The 13,477-nt window shown below is 47.2% G+C and overlaps 4 protein-coding genes across 4 annotated transcripts; all 4 read left to right on the forward strand.

Moving 5' to 3' along the window:
- Positions 1-5,025: 5,025 nt before the first annotated feature.
- On the forward strand, positions 5,026-5,649 carry LOC138568781 (putative uncharacterized protein DDB_G0285119). Its single transcript, XM_069646556.1, has one exon. It carries the CDS (start codon positions 5,026-5,028, stop codon positions 5,647-5,649), a length of 624 nt encoding a protein of 207 aa, XP_069502657.1.
- A 2,545-nt stretch (positions 5,650-8,194) lies between these two features.
- LOC138568782 (putative uncharacterized protein DDB_G0286901) lies at positions 8,195-11,065 on the forward strand. The gene has a single exon (XM_069646557.1). The coding sequence runs from the start codon at positions 8,195-8,197 to the stop codon at positions 11,063-11,065; it is 2,871 nt and encodes a 956-aa protein (XP_069502658.1).
- Positions 11,066-11,074: 9 nt separating this feature from the next.
- Positions 11,075-11,710, forward strand: LOC138568783 (sporozoite surface protein 2-like). Its single transcript, XM_069646558.1, has one exon. It carries the CDS (start codon positions 11,075-11,077, stop codon positions 11,708-11,710), a length of 636 nt encoding a protein of 211 aa, XP_069502659.1.
- A 441-nt stretch (positions 11,711-12,151) lies between these two features.
- On the forward strand, positions 12,152-12,964 carry LOC138568784 (uncharacterized). Its single transcript, XM_069646559.1, has one exon. The coding sequence runs from the start codon at positions 12,152-12,154 to the stop codon at positions 12,962-12,964; it is 813 nt and encodes a 270-aa protein (XP_069502660.1).
- Positions 12,965-13,477: the final 513 nt, after the last annotated feature.

Raw genomic sequence — 13,477 nt, forward strand, 5'->3', positions numbered from 1 at the left:
GAGGGCTGCGTGGGTGTGGGGTAATGTGCGTAGGGTTGTGATTGGTGGATGTACAGAGAGTAGGAATAGTGGGTGCTGTTGCACTTGCATGTGGGGGGCTCAGATTGGTGGGTGTACATGGAGTACGATTTGTGAGTGTAGGTGTACTTTGCATTTGAGGGGGGCTCAGATTTGTGGGTGTACACAGAGTAGGAATAGTGGGTGTAGGTGCACTTTTTATTTGGGGGACAGAGATCGTCCGGTGTCCAGAGAGTAGGTATATTGGGTGTAGGTGTACTTTGCATTTGAGGGGGCTCAAATTGGTGGGTGTACAGAGAGTAGGAATAGTGGATGTAGGCGCACTTGCATGTGGGGGCTCAGAGTGATGGGTGTACATGGAGTGAGAATAGTGAGTGGAGGTGCACTTTGCATTTTGGGGACTCAGATTTGTGGGTGAACAGAGAGTAGGACTATTGGGTGTAGGTGCACTTTGCATTTTGGTGGCTCAGATTTGTGGGTGAACAGGGAGTAGGACTATTGGGTGTAAGTACACTTTACATTTGGTGGGCGCAGATCGGCCGGTGTACAGGGAGTAGGAATATTGGGTGTAGATGCACTTTGCATTTGGGGGACGCTGATTTGTGGCACTCCTGGGACTGTACATGGTTGGCATGAGTGCAAGTAATGGTGATTACGTTGAAGTTATCATCATGCAATCTAAATTATTTTCTCTGTATCTAGTGACGCGGTTCACATTGTGCATAAAACAGTTTATTTCAGTGGGTCCTTGGTTTGCACTGGGGGCGTGTTGTGGGCGGGTCAGGAGCAGACCTTTTTTCTCTGCACTGTAGGTCCCTGCTTGGAATTATTTCTGTAAATCACCTCCTTGTGCGATGCATTTGTGCCGTGCAATCCTCGTGCACACGCTAACACTTTTGCATGCACTTTGCACTTTTTTCTGTAAATCAGGCCCCCTGTGTTTCTTCATTGGGTTTCACATGAGCAAAGCTTCGAGCTGGAGGCTTCGCTAAATCCTACCATTTCGCAGGATAGGTTAAGGCCTATGGGATCATTTCCTAATGCAAACTTCAGTCGCCATTTGTCAGGTTTCATTTGATTGCGGGTCCGTGCCTTTAAAGGACACAGGAGCTGAGCAGAGTCAATCTCAAGCCGGGTATAAATGTCTGCATTCTGGGCCCTGAAGACCTACACTCATGATTCCAAAAGCAGCATTAGCAGCACTAGATACCAATGAAAATAGAGCACTGTGCGAAATACTTGTGATCAGCTTGGAAATAACACCTCAACCACACTATGCTCTTCTAAGTAAATAGAATATTTGCTGTCACAGTGACACATCAGCATTGCTTTCCCTGCACTGCATTTGGTTTGGGTGAAAGGGTGCCCAGGCTTAGGAAAATGCTATTTCATTTTACCCCTGCACTTGGTCTCCCCTGACTCCCCTCCACAGACCTGCGCTTGCTCTCCGGGATCCCTCCCGCTGCACTAGTCTGGCAGGGCCTGCACCCCTTGAGCCCTTCTAGCCTAGTCCCCGGCACGTGGACCTACTTCCCCTGCACCCTGCATTCCCCTGGCACTTGTCCACCTGGCCTCCCTCTGGCACTCCTTTAACCGATGGGCCCCCCTGACCAGTACTTCCACCTTCCCCTCTCCCCCACTCTTCATGTTACTGCACTTGCACGATGCGAATTACACAAGACCTAGTAGGATCGTTTTAGTTTTTCTTCATCCCTTTCCCCCTCTTGTCTTGTTGCGCCTTGAAACACCTTTCCGTGTAGATGCATTATGTACGCACCATGAATAAATAAATAAATAAATACTGCAAGACCCGTCAACTCATCATTTCGGATGGACTATTTTCCTTTTTCGTAAAAAGGTTGAATGGCTTTTTTCAGTGTTTTTCCTCTGGAAAAATCCTGCGCAATAGGTCAATGCAAGTCAATGAGCTTTATAGAGCTTGCCGCTGCTTGGCATGAAAAACTCCTCCAAATGAATTGCCTCCATTAATTGTGGCTTGTTTGCGTTAGAATTGTTAAGTGGGAACAGTGTGCTCACTATTGAGTAGAGCTGTGATTTTGCCTGACGGACCCCAATCAGTGTCAGGTGCCATGGATTAGATTTGCACTTTATTGGCTGGCCTCAAGGGGTCTGTTTAAAACCCACCCATTATTGATTTAGTTTCAGCTATATTCACCCAGATTCACCCCCCACATCATGATAAAATGTGGCTTTAATGCACAGGAATCCGTACCCCAGAATGAGCATGTGGTAACACATTGAATTAAACCTGATGGGTCGATCTGCACACACAGTGGGCCTGATTTACACAGCGTTTTTTAATGGGATTTTCCCATTGAGAAACGCTGTTGTAAATCAGGCCCAATACCACTATCACAGGCTGGATTAATTTCATTTCGTCACTTGTCATGTCCTGACCCAGATGAGTGGTACTGCTACAATGTTTCTTTTGTAAAACGCCATCTCTATTTCATGACCTGAACGACGCTTTGAACCGGTATTTTACTTACTGTATACGCGCCTAACAAGCAAACAATAAATAAATAAATAAATGCTAGCTCGTTTCAGAAATAACATTTCAAAATACCGACCATCACACATCACTCAAACTGACCAAATGTAGCATAACTGTAGAGGTATTACAGTAGGGCGTAAAGCATCTATGCACTCATTCCCCACACCAGCCCATTTTCACCTGCTTCCAAGGTGGTGAAGTGCCATGAAGCCAGGGTTTAGGTCTATGCTGTGCTTTCTTTGTCTGTGTTGGAAGAGCACTTCAGTTACGCTTGCATGAGATTTTTAGGTAAGCATTAAATTAATGGAATCCACCTTGATTTTGCACCTGCTAAACTGCAGGCGGATTCCCTAGGAATCCATTAGTAGTTGCTGTCTGCAAAGCCCAACTGGGTAAAGGAGTCTTCGACTGGTTTTACTCTTCAGGCTTCCACTCCACCTTGCAAAATTGTACAATTGCACGCAAGAGAGCCAACAGAACATAAGTGCCAACGCTCATGGACCCACGCCTGCAATTTACTTTTGTTTTAAATTGACCCCCAAAACAATACATGCCATAGTAGAGGCCAACCGAAGCCACTGTAACTGAACACATCCCATAATGTAACTTACTCAACCCATTCCAGTCTACATCACCACACCACACAAAATGGAGGCTTCTTCACTAAAAAGGAATCTAACATCATCAGAAGGAGACACGCTAGTCATGCTGTTGGAAACATGTTACAAAATATGCTGTAATAAGTCACCAAAATGTCCCGTTTGTGGTTTTCGTTACAATGTTGTCTGAACCAGGCATGTCCGTTTTCTCCGAAATGCAGTTGCTTTTTTTGTTAGAAATGGTATTATTGTTCATTTGCCTGCCATTTTGTTTGGTAGTTTCAATGTTCTTGGTCTTTTGCCGGGGTTTGGTGTGGTGAGGTGGAAGGACCAATAGGCAGAGTAAGTCTGCAGATGGAAGGTGTTTTCTTTCATTCAACACATTTTACGGATGTTGTCTTTTCAAAACTGTTAGTGAACAAATGCAGAAAGATAAAAAACAGTTTTATTTTTCCCCCGAATAATTCTCTTTTCTAGGATGAAAGGCACCAAAGTTGCAATAGAACGGGCACAGTAAAAAAATATGAACGGTACCAACAAATTATGATAACATAGTATTTCTGCAAATCTGATTATAACTATTTCAAAGGGGAAATATTTATATAAAAGCTGTAAACAAGAAACAAATCTGTGCAACTCAATAAAAGGAATAGCAAATAAGTCTTGATCCTAATCCAATGAAGGTGGTTGAAAGCAACCGAGTACAGACCGAGCAAATCCCATGCAGGCGGACGCGAACAACTCAAGTAACAGAGGCATAGACAGGGTAGGGCCTGAGAGGGCAAGGTCCACCCAAAATATGTAAAGGCCCACTCATCAGCACTGTGCGGGCAATATTAGATGTTAATGTCACTGTTGTGGGTTGAACTTCATCAGCTTCAGGCCCCACTGGTTAGACAATCCTGGCTACGCCTATGAGTACAGACCAAGTAAATCCCCTGCAGGTGGACAAGAACAACTCAAGTAACAGAGGCATAGACAGGGTAGGGCCTGAGAGGGCAAGGTCCACCCAAAATATGTAAATGCCCACTCAGCAGCACTGTGAGAGCAATATTAGATGTTAATGTCACTGTTGTGGGTCGAACTTCATCAGCTTCAGGCCCCACTGGTTAGACAATCCTGGCTACGCCTATGAGTACAGACCGAGTAAATCCCCTGCAGGTGGACAAAAACAACTCAAGTACAGACACACAGTGCCGGATTATCCATTAAGCGACGTAGGCACCGGCCTATGGGCCCCACACCTTTTAGGGGCCCCACAACAACAGATCCAAATAAATGCTCTAGAAAATTAAAAATTAGGAGATAATTTGTGAGCGGGGAGCAACATTTCGACTGTGTAGGGGCCTCCCCAGGGTTTAATCTGTCAATGGCAATGCAAATCTCATGCATATGGGCAAGAGCAACTCAAGTACAGACCCCGCATATCTCATGCAGGTGGTCGTGAACAACCAAATACAGACCCAGCAAATCCCATGCATGTGGACGTGAACAACTTTAAGTACAGACCCAGCAAATCCCATACAGCTGGATGAGAACAACTCAAGTACAGATCCAGCAAATACAATGCAGGTGGTTGAGAGCAACCGAGTACAGACCGGCCAAATCCCATGCAGTTGGATGCAAACAACTCAAGTACAGGACCAGCAAATCCACTGCAGGTGGACAAGAACAACTCAAGTACAGACACACAGTGCCGGATTATCCATTAGGGCAAGTAGGCACTGGCCAATGGGCTCCACTCCTTTCACGGGTCCAACGACAACGGATGAAAATAAAGCAGTGCCGAAAACTTAAAATGTTTTAGGAGACAATTTGCAATAGGGGCCCGGACATTTTGATTTCGTGGGGGCCTCCACAGGGTTTAATCCGGCACTGGAAACACCAAATCCCATGCAGGTGGACGAGAACAATTCAAGTACAGACTCAGCAAATCCCATGCAGGTGGACGAAAACAACTCAAGTACAGACAGAGAAAATGCTATGCAGGTGGCCGAGAACAACTCAAGTGCAGTCTCAGCAAATCCCATGCAGGTGGATGAGAACAGCTCAAGTACAGACCCAGCAAATCCCATGCAGGTGGACGAGAACAACTCAAGTACAGACTCAGCAAATCCCATGCAGGTGGTCGAGAACAACTCAAGTACAGACTCAGCAAACACCATGCAGATGGTCGAGAACAACTCAAGTACAGACTCAGCAAATCCAATGTGTATAGATGAGAACAGCACAAGTACAGACCCAGCAAATCCCAAGTGTATGGACGAGAACAACTCAAGTACGGACCCAGCAAATCCCATGCAGGTGGACGCGAACAGCTCAAGTACAGACACAGCAAATCCCATGCAGGTGGACGAGAACAGCTCAAGTACAGACACAGCAAATCCCATGCAGGTGGTCGAGAACCACTCAAGTACAGACCCAGCAAATCCCATGCAGGCAGACGCGAACAACTCAAGTAACAGAGGCATAGACAGGGTACGGCCTGAGAGGGCAAGGTCCACCCAAAATATGTAAATGCCCACTCATCAGCACTGTGCGGGCAATATTAGATGTTAATGTCACTGTTGTGGGTCGAACTTCATCAGCTTCAGGCCCCACTGGTTAGACAATCCTGGCTACGCCTATGAGTACAGACCGAGTAAATCCCCTGCAGGTGGACAAGAACAACTCAAGTACAGACACACAGTGCCGGATTATCCATTAAGCCAAGTAGGCACCGGCCTATGGGCCCCACTCCTTTTAGGGGCCCCACAACAACAGATCCAAATAAATGCTCTAGAAAATTAAAAATTAGGAGATAATTTGTGAGCGGGGAGCAACATTTCGACTGTGTAGGGGCCTCCCCAGGGTTTAATCTGTCAATGGCACTGCAAATCTCATGCATATGGGCAAGAGCAACTCAAGTACAGACCCAGCATATCTCATGCAGGTGTACGAGAACAGCTCAAGTACAGACATAGCAAATGCTATGCAGGTGGACGAGAACAACTCAAGTGCAGTCTCAGCAAATCCCATGCAGGAGGATGAGAACAGCTCAAGTACAGACACAGCAAATCCCATGCAGATGGATGAGAACAACTCAAGTACAGAACTAGCAAATCCCATGCAGGTGGACGAGAACAGCTCAAGTACAGACACAGCAAATCCCATGCAGGTGGACGAAAACAGCTCAAGTACAGACACAGCAAATCCCATGCAGGTGGACGAAAACAACTCAAGTACAGACAGAGCAAATCCCATACAGGTGGATGAGAACAACTCAAGTACAGATCCAGCAAATACAATGCAGGTGGTCGAGAGCAACCGAGTACAGACCGAGCAAATCCCATGCAGTTGGATGCGAACAACTCAAGTACAGACACACAGTGCCGGATTATCCATTAAGCCAAGTAGGCACCGGCCTATGGACCCCACTCCTTTTAGGGGCCCCACAACAACAGATCCAAATAAATGCTCTAGAAAATTAAAAATTAGGAGATAATTTGTGAGCGGGGAGCAACATTTCGACTGTGAAGGGGCCTCCCCAGGGTTTAATCTGTCAATGGCACTGCAAATCTCATGCATATGGGCAAGAGCAACTCAAGTACAGACCCAGCATATCTCATGCAGGTGTACGAGAACAGCTCAAGTACAGACAGAGCAAATGCTATGCAGGTGGACGAGAACAACTCAAGTGCAGTCTCAGCAAATCCCATGCAGGAGGATGAGAACAGCTCAAGTACAGACACAGCAAATCCCATGCAGATGGATGAGAACAACTCAAGTACAGAACTAGCAAATCCCATGCAGGTGGACGAGAACAGCTCAAGTACAGACACAGCAAATCCCATGCAGGTGGACGAAAACAGCTCAAGTACAGACACAGCAAATCCCATGCAGGTGGACGAAAACAACTCAAGTACAGACAGAGCAAATCCCATACAGGTGGATGAGAACAACTCAAGTACAGATCCAGCAAATACAATGCAGGTGGTCGAGAGCAACCGAGTACAGACCGAGCAAATCCCATGCAGTTGGATGCGAACAACTCAAGTACAGACACACAGTGCCGCATTATCCATTAAGCCAAGTAGGCACCGGCCTATGGACCCCACTCCTTTTAGGGGCCCCACAACAACAGATCCAAATAAATGCTCTAGAAAATTAAAAATTAGGAGATAATTTGTGAGCGGGGAGCAACATTTCGACTGTGAAGGGGCCTCCCCAGGGTTTAATCTGTCAATGGCACTGCAAATCTCATGCATATGGGCAAGAGCAACTCAAGTACAGACCCAGCACATCTCATGCAGGTATACGAGAACAGCTCAAGTACAGACAGAGCAAATGCTATGCAGGTGGACGAGAACAACTCAAGTGCAGTCTCAGCAAATCCCATGCAGGAGGATGAGAACAGCTCAAGTACAGACACAACAAATCCCATGCAGATGGATGAGAACAACTCAAGTACAGACTCAGCAAATCCCATGCAGGTGGACGAGAACAACTGAAGTACAAACCCAGCAAATCCCATGCAGGTGGACGAGCACAACTCAAGTACGGACCCAGCAAATCCCATGCAGGTGGACGAGAACAGCTCAAGTACAGACACAGCAAATCCCATGCAGGTGGACGAGAACAGCTCAAGTACAGACACAGCAAATCCCATGCAGGTGGACGAAAACAACTCAAGTACAGACAGAGCAAATCCCATACAGGTGGATGAGAACAACTCAAGTACAGATCCAGCAAATACAATGCAGGTGGTCGAGGGCAACCGAGTACAGACCGAGCAAATCCCATGCAGTTGGATGCGAACAACTCAAGTACAGGCCCAGCAAATCCACTGCAGGTGGACAAGAACAACTCAAGTACAGACACACAGTGCCGGATTATCCATTAGGGCAAGTAGCACTGGCCTATGGGCCCCACTCCTTTCAGGGGCCCAACGACAACAGATGAAAATAAAGCAGTGCAGAAAATGTAAAATGTATTAGGAGACAATTTGCAATGGGGGCCCAGACATTTTGATTGCGTGGGGGCCTCCACAGGGTTTAATCCGGCACTGGAAACACCAAATCCCATGCAGGTGGACGAGAATAATTCAAGTACAGACTCAGCAAATCCCATGCAGGTGGACGAGAACAACTCAAGTACAGACTCAGCAAATCCCATGCAGGTGGACCAGAACAGCTCAAGTACAGACTCAGCAAATCCCATGCAGATGGATGAGAACAACTCAAGTACAGACCCAGCAAATCCCATGCAGGTGGACGAGAACAACTCAAGTACAGACTCAGCAAATCCCATGCAGGTGGATGTGAACAACTCAAGTACAGACTCAGCAAACCCCATGCAGGTGGACGAGAACAGCTCAAGTACAGACTCAGCAAATCCCATGCAGGTGGACGAAAACAACTCAAGTACAGACAGAGCAAATGCTATGCAGGTGGACGAGAACACCTCAAGTACAGACTCAGCAAATCCCAAGCAGGTGGACGAGAACAACTCAAGTACAGACTCAGCAAATCCCATGCAGATGGATGAGAACAACTCAAGTACAGACCCAGCAAATCCCATGCAGGTGGACGAGAACAACTCAAGTACAGACTCAGCAAATCCCATGCAGGTGGATGTGAACAACTCAAGTACAGACTCAGCAAACCCCATGCAGGTGGACGAGAACAGCTCAAGTACAGACTCAGCAAATCCCATGCAGGTGGACGAAAACAACTCAAGTACAGACAGAGCAAATGCTATGCAGGTGGACGAGAACACCTCAAGTACAGACTCAGCAAATCCCAAGCAGGTGGACGAGAACAACTCAAGTACAGACTCAGCAAATCCCATGCAGGTGGACGAGAACAACTCAAGTACAGACACAGCAAATCCCATGCAGATGGACGAGAACAACTCAAGTACAGACCCAGCAGATCCCATGCAGATGGACGAGAACAACTCAAGTACAGAACCAGCAAATCCCATGCAGATGGATGAGAAAAACTCAAGTACAGACTCAGCAAATCCCATGCAGGTGGTCGAGAACAACTCAAGTACAGACTCAGCAAACCCCATGCAGGTGGTCGAGAACAACTCAAGTACAGGCACAGCAAATCCCATGCAGATGGATGAGAACAACTCAAGTATAGACCCAGCAAATCCCATACAGATGGATGAGAACAACTCAAGTACAGACCCAGCAAATCCCATGCAGGTGGACGAGAACAACTCAAGTACAGACTCAGCAAATCCCATGCAGGTGGACGAGAACAACTCAAGTACAGACTCAGCAAATCCCAAGCAGGTGGACGAGAACAGCTCAAGTACAGACTCAGCAAATCCCATGCAGATGGACGAGAACAACTCAAGTACAGACCCAGCAAATCCCATGCAGGTGGACGAGAACAACTCAAGTACAGACTCAGCAAATCCAATGTGTATAGATGAGAACAGCTCAAGTACAGACTCAGCAAATCCCATGCAGATGGACGAGAACAACTCAAGTACAGACCCAGCAAATCCCATGCAGGTGGACCAGAACAGCTCAAGTACAGACTCAGCAAATCCCATGCAGATGGATGAGAACAACTCAAGTACAGACCCAGCAAATCCCATGCAGGTGGACGAGAACAACTCAAGTACAGACTCAGCAAATCCCATGCAGGTGGATGTGAACAACTCAAGTACAGACTCAGCAAACCCCATGCAGGTGGACGAGAACAGCTCAAGTACAGACTCAGCAAATCCCATGCAGGTGGACGAAAACAACTCAAGTACAGACAGAGCAAATGCTATGCAGGTGGACGAGAACACCTCAAGTACAGACTCAGCAAATCCCAAGCAGGTGGACGAGAACAACTCAAGTACAGACTCAGCAAATCCCATGCAGGTGGACGAGAACAACTCAAGTACAGACACAGCAAATCCCATGCAGATGGACGAGAACAACTCAAGTACAGACCCAGCAGATCCCATGCAGATGGACGAGAACAACTCAAGTACAGAACCAGCAAATCCCATGCAGGTGGACGAGAACAACTCAAGTACAGACTCAGCAAATCCCATGCAGGTGGACGAGAACAACTCAAGTACAGACTCAGCGAATCCCATGCAGATGGATGAGAAAAACTCAAGTACAGACTCAGCAAATCCCATGCAGGTGGTCGAGAACAACTCAAGTACAGACTCAGCAAACCCCATGCAGGTGGTCGAGAACAACTCAAGTACAGGCACAGCAAATCCCATGCAGATGGATGAGAACAACTCAAGTATAGACCCAGCAAATCCCATACAGATGGATGAGAACAACTCAAGTACAGACCCAGCAAATCCCATGCAGGTGGACGAGAACAACTCAAGTACAGACTCAGCAAATCCCATGCAGGTGGACGAGAACAACTCAAGTACAGACTCAGCAAATCCCAAGCAGGTGGACGAGAACAGCTCAAGTATAGACTCAGCAAATCCCATGCAGATGGACGAGAACAACTCAAGTACAGACCCAGCAAATCCCATGCAGGTGGACGAGAACAACTCAAGTACAGACTCAGCAAATCCCATGCAGGTGGACGTGAACAACTCAAGTACAGACTCAGCAAATCCCATGCAGGTGGACGAAAACAACTCAAGTACAGACAGAGCAAATGCTATGCAGGTGGACGAGAACACCTCAAGTACAGACTCAGCAAATCCCATGCAGGTGGATGAGAACAACTCAAGTACAGACTCAGCAAATCCCATGCAGGTGGACGAGAACAACTCAAGTACAGACACAGCAAATCCCATGCAGATGGATGAGAACAACTCAAGTACAGACCCAGCAAATGCCATGCTGATGGACGAGAACAACTCAAGTACAGAACCAGCAAATCCCATGCAGATGGACGAGAACAACTCAAGTACAGACTCAGCAAATCCCATGCAGGTGGACGAGAACAACTCAAGTACAGACTGAGCAAATCCCATGCAGATGGATGAGAACAACTCAAGTACAGACTCAGCAAACCCCATGCAGGTGGTCGAGAACAACTCAAGTACAGGCACAGCAAATCCCATGCAGATGGATGAGAACAACTCAAGTACAGACCCAGCAAATCCCATGCAGATGGATGAGAACAACTCAAGTACAGAACCAGCAAATCCCATGCAGGTGGACGAGAACAACTCAAGTACAGACCCAGCAAATCCCATGCAGGTGGACGAGAACAACTCAAGTACAGACTCAGCAAATCCCATGCAGGTGGACGAGAACAACTCAAGTACAGACTCAGCAAATCCCATGCAGGTGGACGAGAACAACTCAAGTTCAGACTCAGCAAATCCCATGCAGATGGACGAGAACAACTCAAGTACAGACTCAGCAAACCCCATGCAGATGGATGAGAACAACTCAAGTACAGACTCAGCAAATCCCATGCAGGTGGACGAGAACAACTCAAGTAAAGACCCAGCAAATCCCATGCAGGTGGACGAGAACAACTCAAGTACAGACCCAGCAAATCCCATGCAGGTGGACGAGAACAGCTCAAGTACAGACTCAGCAAATCCCATGCAGATGGATGAGAACAACTCAAGTACAGACCCAGCAAATCCCATGTAGGTGGACGAGAACAACTCAAGTACAGACTCAGCAAATCCCATGCAGGTGGACGTGAACAACTCAAGTACAGACTCAGCAAACCCCATGCAGGTGGACGAGAACAGCTCAAGTACAGACTCAGCAAATCCCATGCAGGTGGACGAAAACAACTCAAGTACAGACAGAGCAAACGCTATGCAGGTGGACGAGAACACCTCAAGTACAGACTCAGCAAATCCCATGCAGGTGGACGAGAACAACTCAAGTACAGACTCAGCAAATCCCATGCAGGTGGACGAGAACAACTCAAGTACAGACACAGCAAATCCCATGCAGATGGATGAGAACTCAAGTACAGACCCAGCAAATCCCATGCAGATGGATGAGAACAACTCAAGTACAGAACCAGCAAATCCCATGTAGGTGGACGAGAACAACTCAAGTACAGACTCAGCAAATCCCATGCAGGTGGACGAGAACAACTCAAGTACAGACTCAGCAAATCCCATGCAGATGGATGAGAACAACTCAAGTACAGACCCAGCAAATCCCATGCAGGTGGACGAGAACAACTCAAGTACAGACTCAGCAAATCCCAAGCAGGTGGACGAGAACAGCTCAAGTACAGACTCAGCAAATCCCATGCAGATGGACGAGAACAACTCAAGTACAGACCCAGCAAATCCCATGCAGGTGGACGAGAACAGCTCAAGTACAGACTCAGCAAATCCCATGCAGGTGGACAAAAACAACTCAAGTACAGACAGAGCAAACGCTATGCAGGTGGACGAGAACACCTCAAGTACAGACTCAGCAAATCCCATGCAGGTGGACGAGAACAACTCAAGTACAGACTCAGCAAATCCCATGCAGGTGGACGAGAACAACTCAAGTACAGACTCAGCAAATCCCATGCAGATGGACGAGAACAACTCAAGTACAGACTCAGCAAACCCCATGCAGGTGGACGAGAACAGCTCAAGTACAGACTCAGCAAATCCCATGCAGATGGACGAAAACAACTCAAGTACAGACAGAGCAAACGCTATGCAGGTGGACGAGAACACCTCAAGTACAGACTCAGCAAATCCCATGCAGGTGGACGAGAACAACTCAAGTACAGACTCAGCAAATCCCATGCAGGTGGACGAGAACAACTCAAGTACAGACACAGCAAATCCCATGCAGATGGATGAGAACTCAAGTACAGACCCAGCAAATCCCATGCAGATGGATGAGAACAACTCAAGTACAGAACCAGCAAATCCCATGTAGGTGGACGAGAACAACTCAAGTACAGACTCAGCAAATCCCATGCAGGTGGACGAGAACAACTCAAGTACAGACTCAGCAAATCCCATGCAGATGGATGAGAACAACTGAAGTACAGACTCAGCAAACCCCATGCAGGTGGTCGAGAACAACTCAAGTACAGGCACAGCAAATCCCATGTAGATGGATGAGAACAACTCAAGTACAGACCCAGCAAATCCCATGCAGATGGATGAGAACAACTCAAGTACAGACCCAGCAAATCCCATGCAGGTGGACGAGAACAACTCAAGTACAGACTCCGCAAATCCCATGCAGGTGGACGAGAACAACTCAAGTACAGACTCATCAAACCCCATGCAGGTGGTCAAGAACAACTCAAGTACAGACTCAGCAAATCCAATGTGTATAGATGAGAACAGCACAAGTACGGACCCAGCGAATCCCAAGTGTATGGACGAGAACAACTCAAGTACGGACCCAGCAAATCCCATGCAGGTGGACGAGAACAGCTCA

The sequence above is a fragment of the Ambystoma mexicanum genome, chromosome 2q, assembly GCF_040938575.1.
Source record: "Ambystoma mexicanum isolate Mex_15411 chromosome 2q, UKY_AmexF1_1, whole genome shotgun sequence".
Classification (NCBI taxonomy): domain Eukaryota; kingdom Metazoa; phylum Chordata; class Amphibia; order Caudata; family Ambystomatidae; genus Ambystoma; species Ambystoma mexicanum.

Coding starts and splice junctions, on each gene's coding strand:
- LOC138568781 (XM_069646556.1), top strand. CDS start 5,026: ATGCAGGTGGACGAGAACAATTCAAGTACAGACTCAGCAAATCCCATG.
- LOC138568782 (XM_069646557.1), top strand. CDS start 8,195: ATGCAGGTGGACGAGAATAATTCAAGTACAGACTCAGCAAATCCCATG.
- LOC138568783 (XM_069646558.1), top strand. CDS start 11,075: ATGCAGATGGATGAGAACAACTCAAGTACAGACTCAGCAAACCCCATG.
- LOC138568784 (XM_069646559.1), top strand. CDS start 12,152: ATGCAGGTGGACGAGAACAACTCAAGTACAGACTCAGCAAATCCCATG.